The 19,394-nt window shown below is 35.1% G+C and overlaps 1 protein-coding gene across 7 annotated transcripts in view; it reads left to right on the forward strand.

Moving 5' to 3' along the window:
• ADAD1 (adenosine deaminase domain containing 1) overlaps window positions 1-6,486 on the forward strand; it is a 52,654-nt gene extending 46,168 nt beyond the window's left edge. For 4 of the 7 annotated variants that reach the window (XM_017852624.1, XM_017852627.1, XM_017852621.1 and 1 more), the window contains exon 12: window positions 6,320-6,477. In XM_017852624.1, coding sequence (XP_017708113.1) covers window positions 6,320-6,433 — 114 coding nt within the window. In that variant the 3' untranslated portion in view covers window positions 6,434-6,477. Of the gene's footprint in view, window positions 1-6,319 lie in introns of all 7 variants that reach the window. The other 3 variants (XM_017852622.1, XM_017852625.1, XM_017852626.1) reach the window with 1 other exon arrangement.
• Window positions 6,487-19,394: the final 12,908 nt, after the last annotated feature.

Genomic DNA, 19,394 nt, shown 5'->3' on the forward strand with positions numbered 1-19,394 from the left:
CATAGTTCTTACTTTCTTTTTTTTTTTTCTTTTTTTTTTTCTTTTGGGATGGAGTCTCGCTCTGTCGCCCCGGCTGGAGTGCAGTGGCCGGATCTCAGCTCACTGCAAGCTCCGCCTCCCGGATTTACGCCATTCTCCTGCCTCAGCCTCCTGAGTAGCTGGGACTACAGGCGCCCACCACCACGTCTGGCTAGTTTTTTTTATTTTTTAGTAGAGATGGGGTTTCACCGTGTTAGCCAGGATGGTCTTGATCTCCAGACCTCGTGATCCGCCCGTCTCGGCCTCCCAAAGTGCTGGGATTACAGGCTTGAGCCACCGCGCCTGGCCCATAGTTCTTAATTTCAAAACTTTCTATAAAACTACAGTAATCAAGACAGTGTGGTACTGGCATATAGACAATGAAATATAATTGAGAGCCCAGATGCAATAAGATATTATGTCAAGTGAAAGAATGCGTAGGCCCCATATCATGTGGTTTGATTTATATTAAATGTCTATTATAGACAAATTCATAGAGACAGAAAATAGTGGTTTTCAGGCGCTAGAGGAGGAAGAATCAGGAGTGACTGCTAATAGATACAAAGTTCTTTCTGGGTTGATGGAGAAGTTCTAAAATTAATGGTGATGGCTGCACAAATTAGTGAATACACTGAAAGCTGAATTGTACACTTTAAAAGGGTAAATTTTGTGACTTGTGAATTATATCTTAACAAAGCTGTTATAAAAGAAACAGTGGAGGCCCAAAGGGCAGTATAATGGCAGGTTCAGGGTGCTGAAGGAAAACTCCTGGCAACCAAGGATTCTGTATCCAGGAAAATAATCCTTCAGAAATAAAAGCAAAATAAGAGCATTCACAGGTTAAACTAATGTTAAGAAAACGTGTTGTTAGCAGTACTTCCCTAATTGGAATTCCAAAGAAAGTCCTTGAAGCTTGGAAAAAATTATACCAGATGATAGCAAATCCACAGGAAGGAATAGTAAATACTGAAAATGATAATTGTGTGGATAAACATGAGACCTATGAGTATGTATATGTGCATGTCTATATATTTGCTCTTATTTTCTTTTTAAAAAGTTGTTTAGAACAACACTGTGTTGTTGAGTTTATAACATAGATACAATATATATGATAATATAACAAAGGATTTGGTAAGAAATGGCTCTATATTGAAATAAAGTTGCTGTTTTACCATAAGCCAGTATGAATCTGAAATCAAATATGTAAGGTAAAGAGGTATATTGTAATTCCTAATGTAGCCATGAAGAAAATAAATGAAAAACTATTGATAAAATACCAACAGAAGGATTAAAATAGTTCAGTAAAACATTTTCTTAAACTATAGGACAGTAAGGAAAAAGAGAAATTGTAAAAAGACATAAGATGTGAGAAATAAATAGTAAAATGGCAATATAAATTCACCATATCAATAATTACAATAAAGTAGACTAATTGTTCCAGTCAAATGACAGATTGTCAGACTGGGTTTAAATAAAGCCTGATTCAAATATATGCTGTCTGCAACAGACACATTTTAAATTCAGTCTCAAATAAATTGCAAGTTATAAGGATGAAAGAAGACCTATCATATAAATAATAAGACAGCTGGAATATTTATATTAATATTAAATATACAGAAGAGGAGAAATATTGCTGGAGACAAAGAGCAACATCTTACAGTGGTAAAAAGGTCAGTACATTACAAAGATACGTGTATGTGGGTGTAACAACAAAGCCCTAAAATATACAAGCAAAATCTGACAGAGTTGTGAAGTAAAATAGACAATTCAGCAACTGTAGTTAGTTTTAATTCTCCTATGTCAGTAATTGATAGAACAACTCCACAGAAAATCGATAAAAATATAGGATAGTTAAACACTACCAACTAATCAAAACTCACTGACCGGTAGAAAACACTCTACACAATAGTAGAATGTATGTTCTTTTCAAGCCCACATGGAGCATTCTTCAGCATAGGGTCATAAAGCAAGTCTCAGTAATCTTAAGAGGATTAAAATCATGCCAAGTATGTTCTAACCACTATGGAATTAAATTAGAAATCAAGAACAGAATGAAATATGGGAAACTGCTGTATATTTGGAAGTTATCTTGCCTCCGAATAACTCATGGTTCAAGAAAAAAATTATTAGGAAAACTAAGAAATACCTTGAACTAAGTGAAAGTGAAATGTGATATATTAAAATTTATGGAATACAGGTGGCCATTTGTAGCCATAAGTTATGCATTCTCAGATTCAACCAACTGTGGATCGAAAATATTTGGGGGAGGGGGGAAGGTAAAGTTTAAAAAAAATACAAAAATAAAAATAATACAAATAAAATACAGTATAACAACTATTTACATTGAATTTATATTGTGTTAGATATTATAAATAATCTAGGGATGATTTAATGAATATGAGAGAATGTCCCTAGGTTATATGCAAATACCATGCTATTTTATATAAGGGACTTGAGCTTCTGCAGATTTTGGTATTTCTAGAGGGTCCTGGAACCAATTCCCCATGGATACCACGGAATGACTATATAAATCAGTACTTAGACATGTATAACTTTAAATGCTTATATTAGAAAAGAATCTTAAAATCAGTTATTTGAGCTTCCAGCTCAAGAAGCGGGAAGAAGAAGAGCAAATCAGAACCAAAGTAAGTAGAAGGAAGGAAATAATAAAATGTAATGAATCAGAATAGAAATCAGTAAAATTGAAAATAGAAAAAAAAAATAGGAAAAAATCTAAATTTGGCTCATTAAAAAATTAAACTTGTTAATCCTTTAGCTAGATTAACCAAGAAAAAATAACAGATAACAGAAATTATCAAAATTCGGAATTTAAAAAAAAATGATCATCACTACAGACCTTAAGAAGCTTAAAATTATTATAAGGGATTATGAACAATTGTTTGTCAACAAACAAGTTAGATGAAATGGACATATTCCTAGAAAGACACAAATCATAAAACTGACTCAAAATAGAATATCCAAATAAAACTTAAGAGATCGAATTACTGATTTATTTTCCTAAAGAAAATCTCAGACACATGTATGACTTCACTGATGAATTCTGTCAAATATATAAGCAAACTATAATACAAATCCTACAAAAACTCTTTCAGAAAATGGAGGAGAAAATGCTTCTCTACTCATTTTACAAGTCCAGTGTTACCCTGATACCAAAAGTGGGCCAGAAAACATTACAAGAAATGAAAACTACAAACCAATCTCTCTCATGAAAATAAATGCGAAAATCCTTAGCAAGATATTGACAAACCAAATCCAGCAACATACAAAAAGGATTATACTCCACAACCAAGGTTTATACCAGTAATGCAAGGTTGATTTGAGATCAGAAAATTACTTTATGTAACACACCATATGAATAAATTCAAGTTTAAAATTTGTATAATTATCTCAAAAGATGTACAAAATGCATTTGACAAAGTCCAGCACCCATTCACAATAAAAACACTGAACAAACAAGGAATAGAAGTGAACTTCCTCACCTTCATAAAGGGCATCAATGAAGAGCCTACCATTGACATTCTGCTTAATAATTAAAAGACTGAATAACTCCTTTCCCTACTCAAGATTGGGGAAGAAGGCAAGAATGTGTGCTCTCAGCACTTGTATTCAACACTGTTCTGTAGGTCCTAGCCAGTACAGCAAGGCAAGAAAAGAGGTAAAATGTACCTATACTGTAAAGGATGAAGAAATTATTTTTTTCCTAAATTATATCTTGTAGGTAAAATATTCTTTGGCAACTACCAAAAACAAACAACTGGATCATATGTGACTTTAGTAAGGTCACAAGATGTAAGAGCAATGTAGAAAAATAAATTGTTTCTATACAAGGAATGAATGCTCAAAAAATTGAGAAAGCAGCTTCATCCACAGTAGCACCAAATGTGTACTTGTGTGTGTGTGTGTGTGTTCGTGTGTAAACACAGAGGAATAAATTTAAAAGAAATGCAAGACCTGTACACTGGAAATGATGAAACATAGATGAGAGAAATTGAAGGAGACCTAAGTAAATGGAGAGATGTACCATCATAATGCACTGGAAAACAGTATTGTTAGGATGTCACTTCTCTCCAAATTAATTTATAGCTTCAAAGCAAAATTAAACTTCCAGCAGGCTTTTGTGTAGAAATTGACAAGCTGATTGTGAAATTGATATGGAAATCCAAAGGACTTTTTTTTATTTTTTTGAGGCAGAGTCTTGCTCTGTCACCCAGGCTGGAGTGTGATGGCATGATCTCGGCTCACTGCAACCTCCGCCTTCCAGGTTCAAGTGATTCTCCTGTCTCAGCCTCCTGAGTAGCTGGCATTACAGGTGCCTGCCACCACGCCAAGCTAATTTTTTGTATTTTTGATAGAGATGGGGTTTCACCATGTTGGCCAGGCTGGTCTCGAACTTCTGACCCCAAGTACTCTACCCACCAAAGTACTGGGATTATAGGCATGAGCCACCGTGCCCAGCGCAATCCAAAGGACATTGAAGAGCCAAAAGAATTTTGAAAAAGAACCAAGTTGGAAAACTTACCTAGTTTCAAAACTTACAATAAGGCTATAGTAATTAAGACAATGTATTGCTATAATAGACATATAGATCAGTGGAACAGAAATAAACCTATACACATATGATCAATTGTTTTTGTACAAAAGTGCCAATTCTATGGGAGAATCATTTTTCAACAAATAATGCTAAAATGGTGGGATATATGTGGGTAAAACAAAAAATTAACTTAGATCTTTATGTCAATCATACACAAAAATTAACTCAAAGTGGACTTTAGATCTAACTCTAAGAGCTAAAACCATAAAACTTTCAAATAAAATATGAGAAAATATTTACATTATTAGGGAAAGATTTCTTAGATATGATACCAAAAGTATAACCTATAAAAGAAGAAAAGTGATCATTTGACTCCAAAATAGAATACTTGCTTTTCAAAATTCATCATTAAGGAAATGAAAATACAAACTACAGACTATGAGAAAATGCCGCTTTGGAAAACAGTTTGGCATTTTCTTAAGATGGTAAATGTGTGATCAGCAATTCCACTGGTATTTACGTGCATGTTTATAACAGCATTATTCAGAAAAGCCAAAAACTGGAAGCAATTCAAATGTTAATCAGCTGGTGCATACATAAACAAAATGTGTTATACCCCTGCAATGAAATATTATACCCCTACAATGGAATATTGGTCAGCAATAAAAAAGAACAAGCTACTGATACATGAAACAAACTAAATGAACTGGAAAACTTTATGCTAACTAAAAGAAGCCTGATAAAACAGGATCCTTATTGTGTTAATTTATATGAATTTTTTAGAAAAAGTAAAACTCTAGAGAGAGCAAGTAGATTCGTGGTTGTCTGGGTTTAGGGCTGGTCCTGGCACCAGGACTGCAGGTGAGTACAGTGGAACTTTTTAGAGGTGAGAGATTTGTTGCACAACTGGACTATGCTGATATTTACATACCTCTATGAATTCATTAAAAAACACCAAACAATATACTTAACAATGAATGAATTTCGTGGTATGTAAATTATGTCTCAATAAAACCAGCTTGTTAAAAATTCATTTATATTTTCATTTATAAAAAATGAAAATTCGCCAAAATATTAATGGTGGCTCTCTACCACCATTAGTTTTATCTACCACCATGGAGTTTTGTGATTACCGATAATTTTGTTTCCTTCTTTATATTTGTCTGTTTTTCAAATTTTCTTCAATGAGAATGATTAATCTTTTAATTTAAAATGTTAAAAAAAAAAAAAAAAAAAAAAAAAAAAAAAAGAAAAAAAAGAAAAAAAACGGGCCGGGGGGGGTAGCTCATGCCTATACTACCAGAGGTTTGGGAGGCCAAGGTGGAGGACCACTTGAGGCCCGGAGTTCAAGACCAGCCTGGGCAACATGCAAGACCCTGTCTCTACAAAAGATAAAAAAAAAAATAGTGGGGCATGGTGGTGCATGCCTGTAGTCCTAGCTACTCCGGAGGCTGAGGCTGGAAGATGGCTTGAGCCCAGGAATTCAGTGATTATGCCACCATACTCCAGCCTGTATGACAGAGCAAGACCTTGGCTACCTTGCTCAGAAGGAAAAAAAAAAAAAAAAAAATAAAAAGAATCTTTTTAGGAGTTTGGAAGGAAATTTTTTTAGCTCAAAAATTAAAATAAGATTAAAAAAGACTTTCATTAACTTTATAAAATTTCAAGCTAAAGAAGCAATATTGGGGCTACTTTTCAGAAGTTAATTGCTGCCTGTTTTCTATAATTCATTTTTTTTTTCTTCTCTAGTGTATGTCTGCCTCCTATCAAGAAGCTAAATGTAAGTTGAAATCCTACTTACAACAACATGGCTATGGATCCTGGATTGTGAAATCTCCCTGCATAGAGCAATTTAACATGTGAAATAGGCAAACCATTGTCACATTAAAAATCTTGTATTGTTTGGTATGTTTTGACTAGTAAAATGTTTTAAAATATTGGTGGTTTTCAACTTTTAGAATCAGAGTCTTTAACAATAGCAATGTGTAGTAATTGCTGAAAATTTCTAAATATTCCTGCCAAATTACATTGAAACATTAGGGCTTTTTACTTTTTCATTTTCTTGGAAAAGGACTTACCTATTTGAATATGTAGCCATTTTGTATTTATTTTGACAGATACTGTAAAGCCATTTTCCTTTTTGTAGTTTAATACAGATTTCCTTTTCTTTTAAGTTTTTGCTTTAAAGCTGTCCATGTGGCTACCATATTCAATATTGTATCCTGGCATCTCACTCAGTTTTTTAAAAATTAAATATTAGAGGTCAAGAATAAAAATAATGATTCATACTCATTGATGAATTCAACAGACATTTGACTGCCTAATATTTGCCAGTCACCATGCTAGGTGTTAGTAAAGAAACAATACCTAAAACATCAGCTCTCATGTTAAAGGAGTTCATGAATGCAAACTGCACATATAAATGTAGAAAAATATTAACCATGTTAAGGAATAGTTTGTTAAAGTAGTTACTCTATCAATAGAGGATTGTCATATGTACATTATATATGATTGCCCATTTTCAGCTGTTCTACAAGATCTATCTGTACCAAATGTGATTTCATTATTTATAATTTAGATGAACAGGGATTTCTAATTTATAAGTCAGTAAAAGACTGTTTAGCATTTTACCTGTATGTCTTTATACAGTGATTAGAAGGAAAGAAAGGGAAAGTTTACTTACTTTTGAGTTAGGAGAAGTATCTTTAGTGAAATTGTTTGTCCCATACTTGAGCTTCTACATCCTATTCCTTGGTTTGCAATCACAGATATATTAAACATGATTGGTTCTCAGAGTTTGTCCCCCTTACCTTAGATCTTTACTAAACTTATCAATCTCACACCTACCCCACATGAACTGTTATAATCACAAATGAGGTGTATATAAATTGGGTTTTTGTCTGTTCTAAAAGTATGGTAGAATTTAGTTGATGAACGGTGAAGTCATGCTGGAAAGACATCTTTCAGTAATCTAAACTCTACTGATACTAGGTTGAATCATGTGAAGTTGCCTTTTTGGTGGATTAAAAGGGGATCAAAATATGGGCAGTTTCATGTGGATTAAAATAAACACAATATTAATAAATTCCATTTCAGTTAGTTACATAGTATTTATTGCTTATTTCTGCAACTGCTATTTCCCTGTTCAATATTTTTATTTTCTTTGCAGGGCTGTTTCTTTTCATAGCAAATATTCAGCCTTCTATTATTTCACTTCTCCTTGATAGTAAACTTGCCTTTGAAAATACAAGATCTTTCACCTTCTCTTGGCTCTTCCATTCATAACTATTTTGCTTTTAGCTGGCACTTACAAAATGTGGGAAAGCACCAAGTACTTTTATTTGTGTCTGAAAGTTCTGCCTCATTATTAAAAGGCCCAGAGTTAGGCACTGCCATGAGGATCAGTAAAAGACAATTTGTTTCCTCACGAAATTTGCAGTTTTAAGGGGAAGATAAAAATGCCCAACTGTTTTACAGACAAAACTACTAAGTACCACTCATTTATTCAACATGTAGTCGCTGCCTCTGTATACTATGTACATTCAATTATATGTGGTGTTTTGGTTTCGAGAAGGGAAATATTTTGTCTAGATAAGGGATATCAAAAGAGACTTCATAAAGGATAAAGGAGATGGCATGGAGTAGAAGGCAGTCATTTAGTAGAAAGGTCAGGAAATGGACGTGAAGCCCAACATTTGCTTTTATGGCTGAGACTACTGTGAATCATTCAATCTCTCTTCAGTTCTTTATCTTTGCAAGGATGAAGTTTAAACTAATGATTTTCATTCTTTGTGGGAAGGGCTCCAGGCTGCCCTTCATCAAAAACAGCTGTGCTTTTCGTCTCTCACATGTTATGTATTGAAGTTCTGCAAGATAGTTTGCTTGAAGAAAACCAAACTTCTAAATTCAGACTTGTAAACTTCCACTTTTAAAATTGTTCAAAAACCACTAAATTGCTTGTATCTAAGTTTAAGCCCCCTTTTAGCTCTAAGGTGATCTGAGGCAAGCATTGAAGGATGGGTAAAATTTGGTAAGCTGAAATGGGAGAGAAAATGCATTATATCTGGAAATAATAAAGATTAGAGAGGAATTGTGTTCGAGATTAAGAGAAGAGAAGACTGGAAATTTAGGAGGCCATGATAACAACCTACGTAAGAAATAATGATGACCCAAACCAGGATTGTTACCATTTATTAAGAAGATAAATTCAAGTAATGATGGGATGCTGGCAATGAAAACAGAATATATGAAATAAAGGAGATGGACAAGACAAAGGTGACTCCATGACTTTGAGCCGGGTGACTGGAGGTACCATTACTACTACAAGTAGAGAAGTCAAGAATGGAATATGATTTTTCTGAAAAGATTTGAAGTTTTGACATTTTAAAGATGGCAATAAGATGGCTACTTGGAGATATATAGCAATAAGAAATATGGTAACGGAGACCTTAAGGAAGTTTTGGACCTTTGGTAAAAGGTTGGGAATCAGTCGTTTGCAAAGATTATGCAGATAGTTAGCGGTAGTTATTGAAGTTGTGAGAAAAGATGTTTGCTTCTTCAGGGAGAATACAAAGAGGATTAGGGCTAGAACCTCAAGGAACACTCATATATTGGATTCAGAAAAATAAGGAAACATGGAGTTCTTTGACAGGTAAGTGGAGAGTAAGGATAGCACAAAGAGAAATTTCAAGAATAAAATCAACATTCTTAAGTGCTGCGGAGGGGTCAAGGAGAATGAGAACTACAAAAAAAAAACTTTTGAACTTTTGGATTTGGCAACAATGAGTTCACTGGTGTCTAAAACAGCAGTTCCCAAACCTGGCTGCTCGAGAGAAGCAACCAGATAGTCTGAGCAAATCTAGGGAAAGGTCGCAAATCTGCATTTTGACAAGTTATTGCAGGTGGTTTGATACAGGTGATACTTAGTCCACACTTTGAAAAACACCACCCTACAGAATAATAATAAAAAGTCGTATTAGAATTGAGATTGGCCATCATTGAGGAATGGAAGATGACAAGTTGTAGGCAGTGTCTGTAGGCTATTTTTTCTAGCAGTTTGGTGACGAGAATAATATGGTTAGGATGTTTTAAATGTTTAAAGATTATGGAGATTTCGGCCAGGCGCGGTGGCTCACGCCTGTAATCCCAGCACTTTGGGAGGCTGAGGTGGGCGGATCACCTGAGGTCAGGAGTTCAAGACGAGCCTGGCTAACATGGTGAAACCCTGTTTCTACTAAAAATGCCAAAAATTAGCCAGGCTGGTGGCACGTGCCTGTAATCCCAGCTACTTGGGAGGCTGAGGCAGGAGAATCGCTTGAACCTGGGAGGCGGAGGTTGCAGTGAGCCGAGATTACATCATTGCACTACAGCTTGGGCAACAAGAGCGAAACTCAGTCTAAAAAAAAAAAAAGAAAAAAGATTACGGAGATTTCATGTACATGCATGATTTTATAGTGGAGCCACCTAATGTGATTTTTACAACTTGTTTTGGGTCATAGTAGATGTTAGCCAGGTCGGAGAATTGACCCAGCTGTAATTGGGTCAGTGGGGTTATAGAGAATATAGAGTGATATGAATATATTACTGAAATGGCTGAAGCTAAAATGAGGGAAATAAGAGTAAAGAGAAGAATTGAGTGGAAGTAAAGCAGTTACACTGAGTAATGGGCAGTTTATGTTCAGGGTATTTTCAGTGAGAGTTCATAGAAATTTAACCCTGGCCTGTATTTTGTCACACTCTCCTCCACCTTATCCCCCGTTGAACTCAAATCATTAGCAGAAATAGTACAATAGTTAAAATAGGCATGAATGATGGCTTATGAATGGAGATTGATAGTGGGTTTTTTAGCCTTTGATAGGTGTATGAGCCCTGAGACAGCTAGAGCCCTGGACAGTTAACTCTGGCCTCAGGCAGCCTGCCATTTTCTTATCTGTGCTATGGCATACGTAAGTATGATTAGAAAGTATTGCCCTAAACTTTTAAATGAAAAATATGATGGTCTTAACCATGTAGTGAGGTAGTGCCTATAAAAGATAGAACAGACATTTAGTTATATCTGTTTTACAATGTTTTAAGCAGAAGGTATTTTTAGATATATACATGCAGTATATATACCCCAGTATACCAGCGGTATTGTTTGATTCTAGCACACACTCCCACTTCTGCATATAGCAGAATTCACACAATCTCAAATCCTGCAGTCAGCCCTGTGGAACCCACATAAGTTGGCTCTCTCTATAGGTAGGTTTTGTATCTCTAAAATACTGTGTTTTTCATTCGTATTTGGTTGGAAAAACGTGTTAAGTGGACCAGCTCAGTTCAAACCTATGTTGTTCAAGGGTCGACTGTATTTTATTTTGCACATGAGGTGAAGTGATATGACAGAATTATTCCAAGGGGCATTAGATGGAACTTGTGAAAAATAACTTGAGTATAATATGCACATGAGATAGGTATAAATACTTTGAAAATATTGATGATCCCCATCAATCAACCTTAATGTGACCATCTTCAAGCTTTAAAACAATAGTGAAAGAACACTGTGACTTCCAAATGCAACTTTGTCTTTGACAATGAGCTGAAATTGATGGTTCCTAGATAAAGGTAATTGTTCTTTGATGTGAGAAAGAAAGAATATTGTTAAGTAAAACAGGAAGCATGCAAATTTCCTTTTCAGAACCTTTTGATCCTCATAGCATCCTATAAATTAAGTTAAAGTAAAACTATTCTGTTACTTCTTATGTTACAATAGATGTCAGAAATATTTAGTTTTATTTAGCTTAACAGTTACACTGTTCAGGAACATCCTGGTTACCAAAACATTATTAGTTCCTGGAAATAATATTCGTGTTTCTAGTGTTAAAATTTCTGCTGAGCCTGAGTTGCCTTTCTCTATGGTGTTCTAAGTCTGGATTACTTTCTGTTTTCATGGAAACTGTAATTTTCATTTGTTATATGATGGTAGAAGTGAAAAGGTGTACTATTCATAGGTTGGTGTTGGCATTTATAATTTTAAAATGAATGATTTCCTGAGAATGAAGTTTTGATTTTTCTACATGCGTTAATACACTTGTCAGAGTCTTGCTTTGCACATTGACTGTAATGTAAAGGGAATTCATTATTGTAGTAACATTCTAATATGTAACTTGTTTGGACAGATGACTTTATAAATTTTTAAGCTATATCTTTGGATACTTGTTCAAAATGTTAATGCTTTGTAACTTTTTTCCATCAACTGTTTGTCAAATTGTTTCATTAGTAGAAAGATATTTTAGAGTACAGTTTGATAGTACTTCAAGTCAGACTTTGAATATTTTAGCCCTGAATCTGTCAAAGTTTACTAGAATTTGAGAACTGAAAAAATTTCATGGCATCTGTAGTGTTCTGCACAATAGGAAATTCCATTATTATTATTTATTTTTTGGACTCTACACAAGCAATCTATTTACTACTTCCTACTTCTTTAACAATATTATATTCTTCAATCAATTTAGATAATTCTGTGTTTCTTGAATATATCATGGATTTCCTCTGTATTCTCTTTACTTATGTTCTCCCCTTAGCTTAGCAAGACCAAACATTTCCACTTCATCTTTATCCAATTTCTCTCCTTTCTAGGGCAGCTGAAATAGAATTTCTCCATGAAATTATCTTTGAAATCTCCTGCTCTTAAATCTCTCTTTTGCCTCTGAACTCTCATATACTATGTCATGCTATGCTATATTCTCTTATCACATTCATTTTTACATGTCTTAGCACTGTTAACAAAATCGTAAATTTGTTTATTTATTGCCTCCCAGGCAATTACTTTCCTATAAAAGTTAGTTAACATTTACGTATTGAAAACTGTATAAATTTTTATTTTCCTCAAGAGTGAAAGTACAAGCCAGGTGTGGTGGCTCATGCCTGTAATCCTAGCATTTTGACAGGTCAAGGTAGAAGAATCCTTTGAGCTCAAGAGTTCGAGACTAACTGAGGCAACATGGTGCGACCACATCTCTACCAAAAAATATTTTTTAATTACCTGCATGTGGTGGTGCATGCTAATAGTCTCAGCTACTCAGTTGGCTGAGGAGAGAGGATCACTTGAGCCCAGGAGGTCAAGGCTGCAGTGAACCACGATCTGGCCACTGTACTCCAGCCTGGGTGACAGAGTGAGACCCTGTCTCAAAACAAAAACAAAACCAGCTATTTTTCATGTCTAGAAACATCTAAATTTACTGCTACAGAAATGCAGAGCATTTCTGGGTTCTTTAGATATATTCTCTTACAAATGAGTTGTCTTCTTTGATCATTTACTGCTAAATTTTTAATGAGTGCTCATCCTGTATAACTGTGCACTAAAATGACTTGTTTATTTCTTCCTTTTTTTAAATTTTTTTTTTTTTTTTTTTTTTGAGACAGAGTCTCACTCTGTCACCCACACTGGAGTGTAATGGCACGATCTTGGCTCACTGCAACCTCTGCCTCCTGGGTTCAAGTGATTCTACCTGCCTCAGCCTCCTGAGTAGCTGGGATTATAGGTGCCCATCATCACACCTAATTTTTGTATTTTTAGTAGAGATGGGGTTTCGCCACGTTGGCTAGACTGGTCTTGAACTCGTGACCTCAGGGGATCCACCCACCTCGGCCTCCCAAAGTGCTGAGATTACAGGCATGAGCCACTGCACCCAGCCGACTCGTATTTTGCAAAATCAAAAACTTCCTGGAATATTAAGAATGTATATGATACCAATTTTAATGTGTGCTTTTTTAAGTAAAGGAATTATTTTTATCTCAGAATTTTAAAAAATGTTTTATTCTGAAATAGAGGCTCATAAGAAGTTGCAGAGAGGTCCTGTATACCCACCACTCAGCTTCCTTCAAAGGTGCTACATAATTATATTATCAAAACCAATAAATTGACATAACACAATATTACAAGACCACAGACCCTACTCAGGTTTCACCAGCTTTTGCATTCATTCGTTTTTTATGTGTATAGTTTTATGAAATATTTTCCTATATGTAGATTTGAAAAATTACCACCACAAAGTACAGAATTGTTTCATCACCACAAACTAACTCTGTCATGCTGCTCCTTTGTAGTCAAATTCTGTCCCCTAACCCACTGATCTGTTCTCTCAATATATTTTTGTTGCTGAGATTCCATATTATATAAATGAAATCATATAACCTTTGGAAATTGGCTTTGACTCAGTATAATAATCTGGAGCTCGTTCCAAGTTGTCTGTATCATAGTTGCCCCTTTTCATTACTGAATAGTATTCTGTTATATACATTACTGCAGTTTATTTCTCCTTTCACCCATGTAGGGACGTTTGAGTTGTTTTCAGTTTATTATAAATACAGCTACATTGAGCATTCATGCATTTTATATTGTGATAAAATATATGTGACATAAAATTTACTGTTTTAACCATTTTTGTGTACAATTCTGTACTATTAAGTAAATTCACAATGTTTTACTGCACTGTGTTCTCCATTTCCAGAAGTTTTTCATCATCCCAAAAAGAAACTTTGTACCCATTGAAAGTAACTCCCTATTCCTTATTTCCCCAGGCCCCTTGGACGTTCCAGTCTATTGAATGTTTTATAGATTTGCTTGTTCTACATAACTCACTTAAGTGGAATCATATAATATTTGTACTTTTGTGTGTCTGGCTTATTTTACCTAGCATGGTGTTTTCAAGGTTCATCCATGTTTGTAGCATGTGTCAGAAATTTCATCCTCTTTTAAAACTGAATAATATTTTATTGTATCTGTACACTGCACTTTTGTTGTTTAAAAGTTCATCTGTTGGACATTTGGGTTGTTTCTACCCCTTGGTTATTGGCAATCTTGCTGCTATGAACATGAGTGTGCAAGTATCTCTTTAAGTCTCTCATTTCTTTTGGCAATATACCTAGGAGTAGAATTGCTGAATCATATGGTAGTTCTGTTTAACTTTTTGAGGAACTGCCAAACTGATTTCCACAGTGGCCGCACCATATTGCATTCCTACAAGCGATGCACAAGGATTCTAATTTTCTACATCCTCACCAACACTTATTATTTTTCGTTTTTTGACATAATGTTCAATAACTTTTAAAAGTATGACCAATTGACATAGCAGAATTTATTGAAAACATCATTTTTCCACTGGATTGGAGTTGTACATCTGATATAACCTTATATATGTAGGTCTTTTTTCCGGTGTCAAGTCTTTATACCAGTACCACACTGTCTTAATTACTATATAGCTTATAACATCTTGATATTTGGTAATATGAGTGTTCCAGTTTGTTTTTCAAGTATGTCTTCGCTATTTTAGAGTCTTTGTATTGCCATAAAAATGTAAGATTCACTTTGTTGGTTTTATGGTCTCCCCTTTGCCATTCACACCCATATAAAATCTGAAATTTTGAATGAGATTGAGTTCACTGTGTAGATCAGGGAGAATTAAGAAAAGTGAGAATTACAAATCAGAAACATAACCGTTTATTTAGGTCTTAATTTTAGTAATGCTTTGTAGAGGCACATATTTCATTATATTCTCAGTTATTTGATTTTTTTGTGCTATTACAAATGGCACTGTTTTAAGTATATTTGATGATGGCATATAAAAATAAATGGACTTTTATGTATATTAACCTTGATAACTGTTAATCTTAACTAAATTCACTCATTCTAATAATTTGTAATTACAGATTCTTTTGGATATCCTGTTAATACAATAATGTCATCTGTGACTAGTGATAATTATTTTACTTCTTACTTTCCAATCTCTTACTTTTTTTCTTATTACAGTCAATAAAACCTACACTACACCATTGAATAGAAATGGTGATGGACCTTCTTATCTTAGTCTTACTCCCAAACTGGGGGAAAATGTTCTATATTTTATCATTATATTAGTTATGGTGTTTGGTTTCATTTTTTGTAGATACCTTTTGTCAGATTAAGAAAATTCTTTTTTTTTTTGGGCCCCTAATTATTATTTTTCTCCTTTTTTTTTTTTTTTTTTTTTTTTTTTTTGGAGATAGAGTCTCACTCTGTCACCCAGGCTGGAGTAAAGTGATGCAATCTCAGCTCACTGCAACCTCCGCCTCCCAGGTTCAAGCGATTCTCCTGCCTCAGCCTCTGGAGCAACTGGGACTAAAGGCGTGCCACCACACACAGCTAATTTTTGTATTTTTAGTAGAGACAGGATGTCAACATATTGGCCAAGCTAGTCTCAAACTCCTGACCTCGTGATCCACCTGCCTCGGCCTCCCAGTAATTTTTATTTTCTTAAGTGAATTTTATGCACTAATTGAGTTGATTTATGTAGGTTATATCATTGTTTTGTTGTTAATATAGAGAGTTACGTTTTTTAAAAACATTTAATCAATCTTGCATTCCTGGATAGATTCTACTTTGGTCACATATGTTACCTTTTACAGATAGCAGATTTTTAATTTACTAATATTTTAATAGTAAAAGTTTTGCATTCTGTTTATGAGAGATGTTGGCCTATATAGTTGTTCTTTCTTGTAATGTTAGTTTGGTGTCAAGGTTATGCTGACCTAATAGAATGATTTTTGAAGCATCCACTCTTTTTCTGTCCTTTGAAATTGTGTAAGATTGCTAGTAGTCAGTCTTTATTTCTTCAATGTCTAAACTCCTATTATGCCCATATAGTCAGTTTTTCATTTCATGTAATTTTCACTGCTAGAATTTCTGTTCTGGCACATTGGTTAATTTTTATAGTTTTTTTATAGTTTCAGTTATTATGGTTTCCCTTTTTCTGTTGGATTCAGTATTTGAACCCTCATTGTGTTCAGATTTTGCTTTAAATCTTGAACATGTTTGTAATAATTAATTCCTTCATCTTTGTCATTTTTTTTTATTATTATACTTTAAGTTCTGGGGTACATGTGCAAAACGTGCAGGTTTCTTACATAGGTATGCATGCGCCATGGTGGTTTGCTGCACCCATCAACCCATTATCTATATTGGGTATTTCTCCTAATGCTCTCCCTTCCCTAGTCCCCCACACCCCAACAGTCCCTGATGCATGATGTTTCCCTCCCTGTGTCTATGTGTTCTCATTCTTCAACTCCCACTTATGAGTGAGAACATGTGGTGTTTGGTTTTCTGTTCTTGTGTTAGTTGCTGAGAATGATGGTTTCTAGCTTCATCCATGTCCCTGCAAAGGACATAAAGTCATCTTTTTTATGGCTGCATAGTATTCCATGGTGTATATTTGCCACATTTTCTTTATCCAGTCTATTGCTGATGGGCATTTAGGTTGGTTCCAAGTCTTTGCTATTGTGGACAGTGCTGCAGTAAACATACACGTGCATGTGTCTTTATAGTATAATGATTTATAATCCTTTGGGTATATACCCAGTAATGGGATTGCTGGGTCAGATGGTATTTCTGATTCTAGATCATTGAGGAATTGCCACACTGTCTTCCACAAAAGTTGAACTAATTTACGCTCTCACCAACAGTGTAAAAGCTTTCCTATCTCTCCACATCCTCTTCAGCATCTGTTGTTTCCTGACTTTTTAATAATCACCATTCTGTCGTGAGATGATATCTCATTGTGGTTTTGATTTATATTTCTCTAATGACCATTAGATTACATTTCTCTAATGACAATTGATGATGAGCTTTTTTTCAGATGTTTGTTGGCTGCGTAAATGTCTTCTTTTGAGAAGTGTCCGTTCATATCCTTTGCCCACTTTTTGGTGGGGTTGTTTGGCTTTTNAGTTCTTTGTAGATTCTGGATATTAGCCCTTTGTCAGATGGTTAGATTGCAAAAATTTTCTCCCATTCTGTAGGTTGCCTGTTCACTCTGCTGATAGTTTCTGCTATGCAGAAGCTCTTTAGTTTAATTTGATCCCATTTGTCTATTTTGGCTTTTGTTGCCATTGCTTTCGGTGTTTTAGTCATGAAGTCTTTGCCCATGCCTATGTCCTGAATGGTATTGCCTAGATTTTCTTCTAGAGTTTGTATGGTTTTAGGTCTTAAGTCTTTAATCCATCTTAAGTTCATTTTTTTATAAGGTGTAAGGAAGGGGTCCAGTTTCAGCTTTCTGCATATGGCTAGCCAGGTTTCCCAACACCATTTATTAAATAGGGAATGCTTTCCCCATTGCTTTTGTCAGGTTTGTCAAAGATCAGACGGCTGTAAATGTGTGGTGTTATTTCTGAGGCCTCTGTTCTGTTACATTGGTCTACATATCTGTTTTGGTACCAGTACCATGCTGTTTTGGTTACTGTAGCCTTGTAGTATAAAGTCAGGTAGTGTGATGCCTCCAGCTTTGTTCTTTTTGCTTAGGATTGTCTTGGCTATGTGGCCTCATTTTTTGTTCTATATGAAATTTAAAGTAGTTTTTTCTACTTATGTGAAGAAAGTCAATGGTAGCTTGATGGGAATAGCATTGAATCTCTAAATTACTTTGAGCAGTATGACCATTTTCACAATACTGATTCTTCCTATCCATGAGCATGGAATGTTTGTGGATTTTTAAAATTTTTTTGTTATACGTTAGGTTCTGGGATTCATGTGCAGAATGTGCAGGTTTGTTACATAGGTATACGTGTGCCAACACAGTTTGCTGCACCCATCAACCCATCATCTACATTAGGTATTTCTCCTAATGCTATCCCCCCCAGCCCCCAACAGACCCTGGTGTGTGGTGTTCCCATCCCTGAGTCCATGTGTTCTCATTGTTCAACTTGCACTTATGAGTGAGAACAGAGCATGAAATGTTTTTCCATTTGTTTATGTCCTCTCTTGTTTCCTTGAGCAATGGTTTGTAGTTCTCCTTGAAGAGGTCCTTCACATCCCTTGTAAGTTGGATTCCTAGGTATTTTATTCTCTTTGTAGCAATTGTGAATGTGAGTTCACTCATGATTTGGCTGTTTGTCTATTATTGGTGTATAGGAATGCTTGTGATTTTGCATATTGATTTTGTAACCTGAGACTTTGCTGAAGTTGCTTGTCAGGTTAAGAAGATTTGGGGCTGAGATAATGGGGTTTTCTAAATATACAATCATGTCATCTGCAAACAGAGACAATTTGACTTCCTCTCTTTCTATTTGAATAACCTTTATTTCATTCTCTTGTCTGATTATCCTGGCCGGAACCTCCAGTACTATGTTGAATTGGAGTGATGAGGGAGGGCATGCTTGTCTTGTGCCGGTTTTTAGAGGGAATTTTTGCTTGTTCCGTATGATATTAACTGTAGGTTTGTCATAAATAGCGTATTTTGAGACATGGTCCATCAATACCTAGTTTATTGAGAGGTTTTAGCATGAAGGGGTGTTGAATTTTGTCAAAGGCCTTTTCTGCATCTTTTGAGATAATCGTGTGGTTTTTGTCATTGGTTCTGTTTATGTGATGGATTATGTTTATTGATTTGCTTATGTTGAACCAGTCTTGCATCCTAGGGATGAAGCCGACTTGATCGTGGTGGATAAGCTTTTTGATGTGCTGCTGGATTCGGTTTGCCAGTATTTTATTGAGGATTTTCTCATCAATGTTCATCAGGGCTATTGGCCTGAAATTTTCTTTTTGTTGTGTCTCTGCCAGGTTTTGGTATCAGGATGATGCTGGCTTTATAAAATGAGTGAGGGAGGATTTCCTCTTTTTCTGTTGTTTGGAATAGTTTCAGAAGGAATGGTTCCAGCTCCTCTTTGTACCTCTGGTAGAGTTTGGCTGTGAATCCATCTGGTCCTAGACTTTATTTTGTTGGTAGGATATTAATTACTGCCTAAATTTCAGAACTTGCTATTGGTCTATTCAGGGATTCGACTTCTTCCTGGTTTAGACTTGGGAGGGTATATGTGT

Source organism: Rhinopithecus bieti, unplaced genomic scaffold, assembly GCF_001698545.2.
Source record: "Rhinopithecus bieti isolate Rb0 unplaced genomic scaffold, ASM169854v2 scaffold_33326, whole genome shotgun sequence".
NCBI lineage: Eukaryota > Metazoa > Chordata > Mammalia > Primates > Cercopithecidae > Rhinopithecus > Rhinopithecus bieti.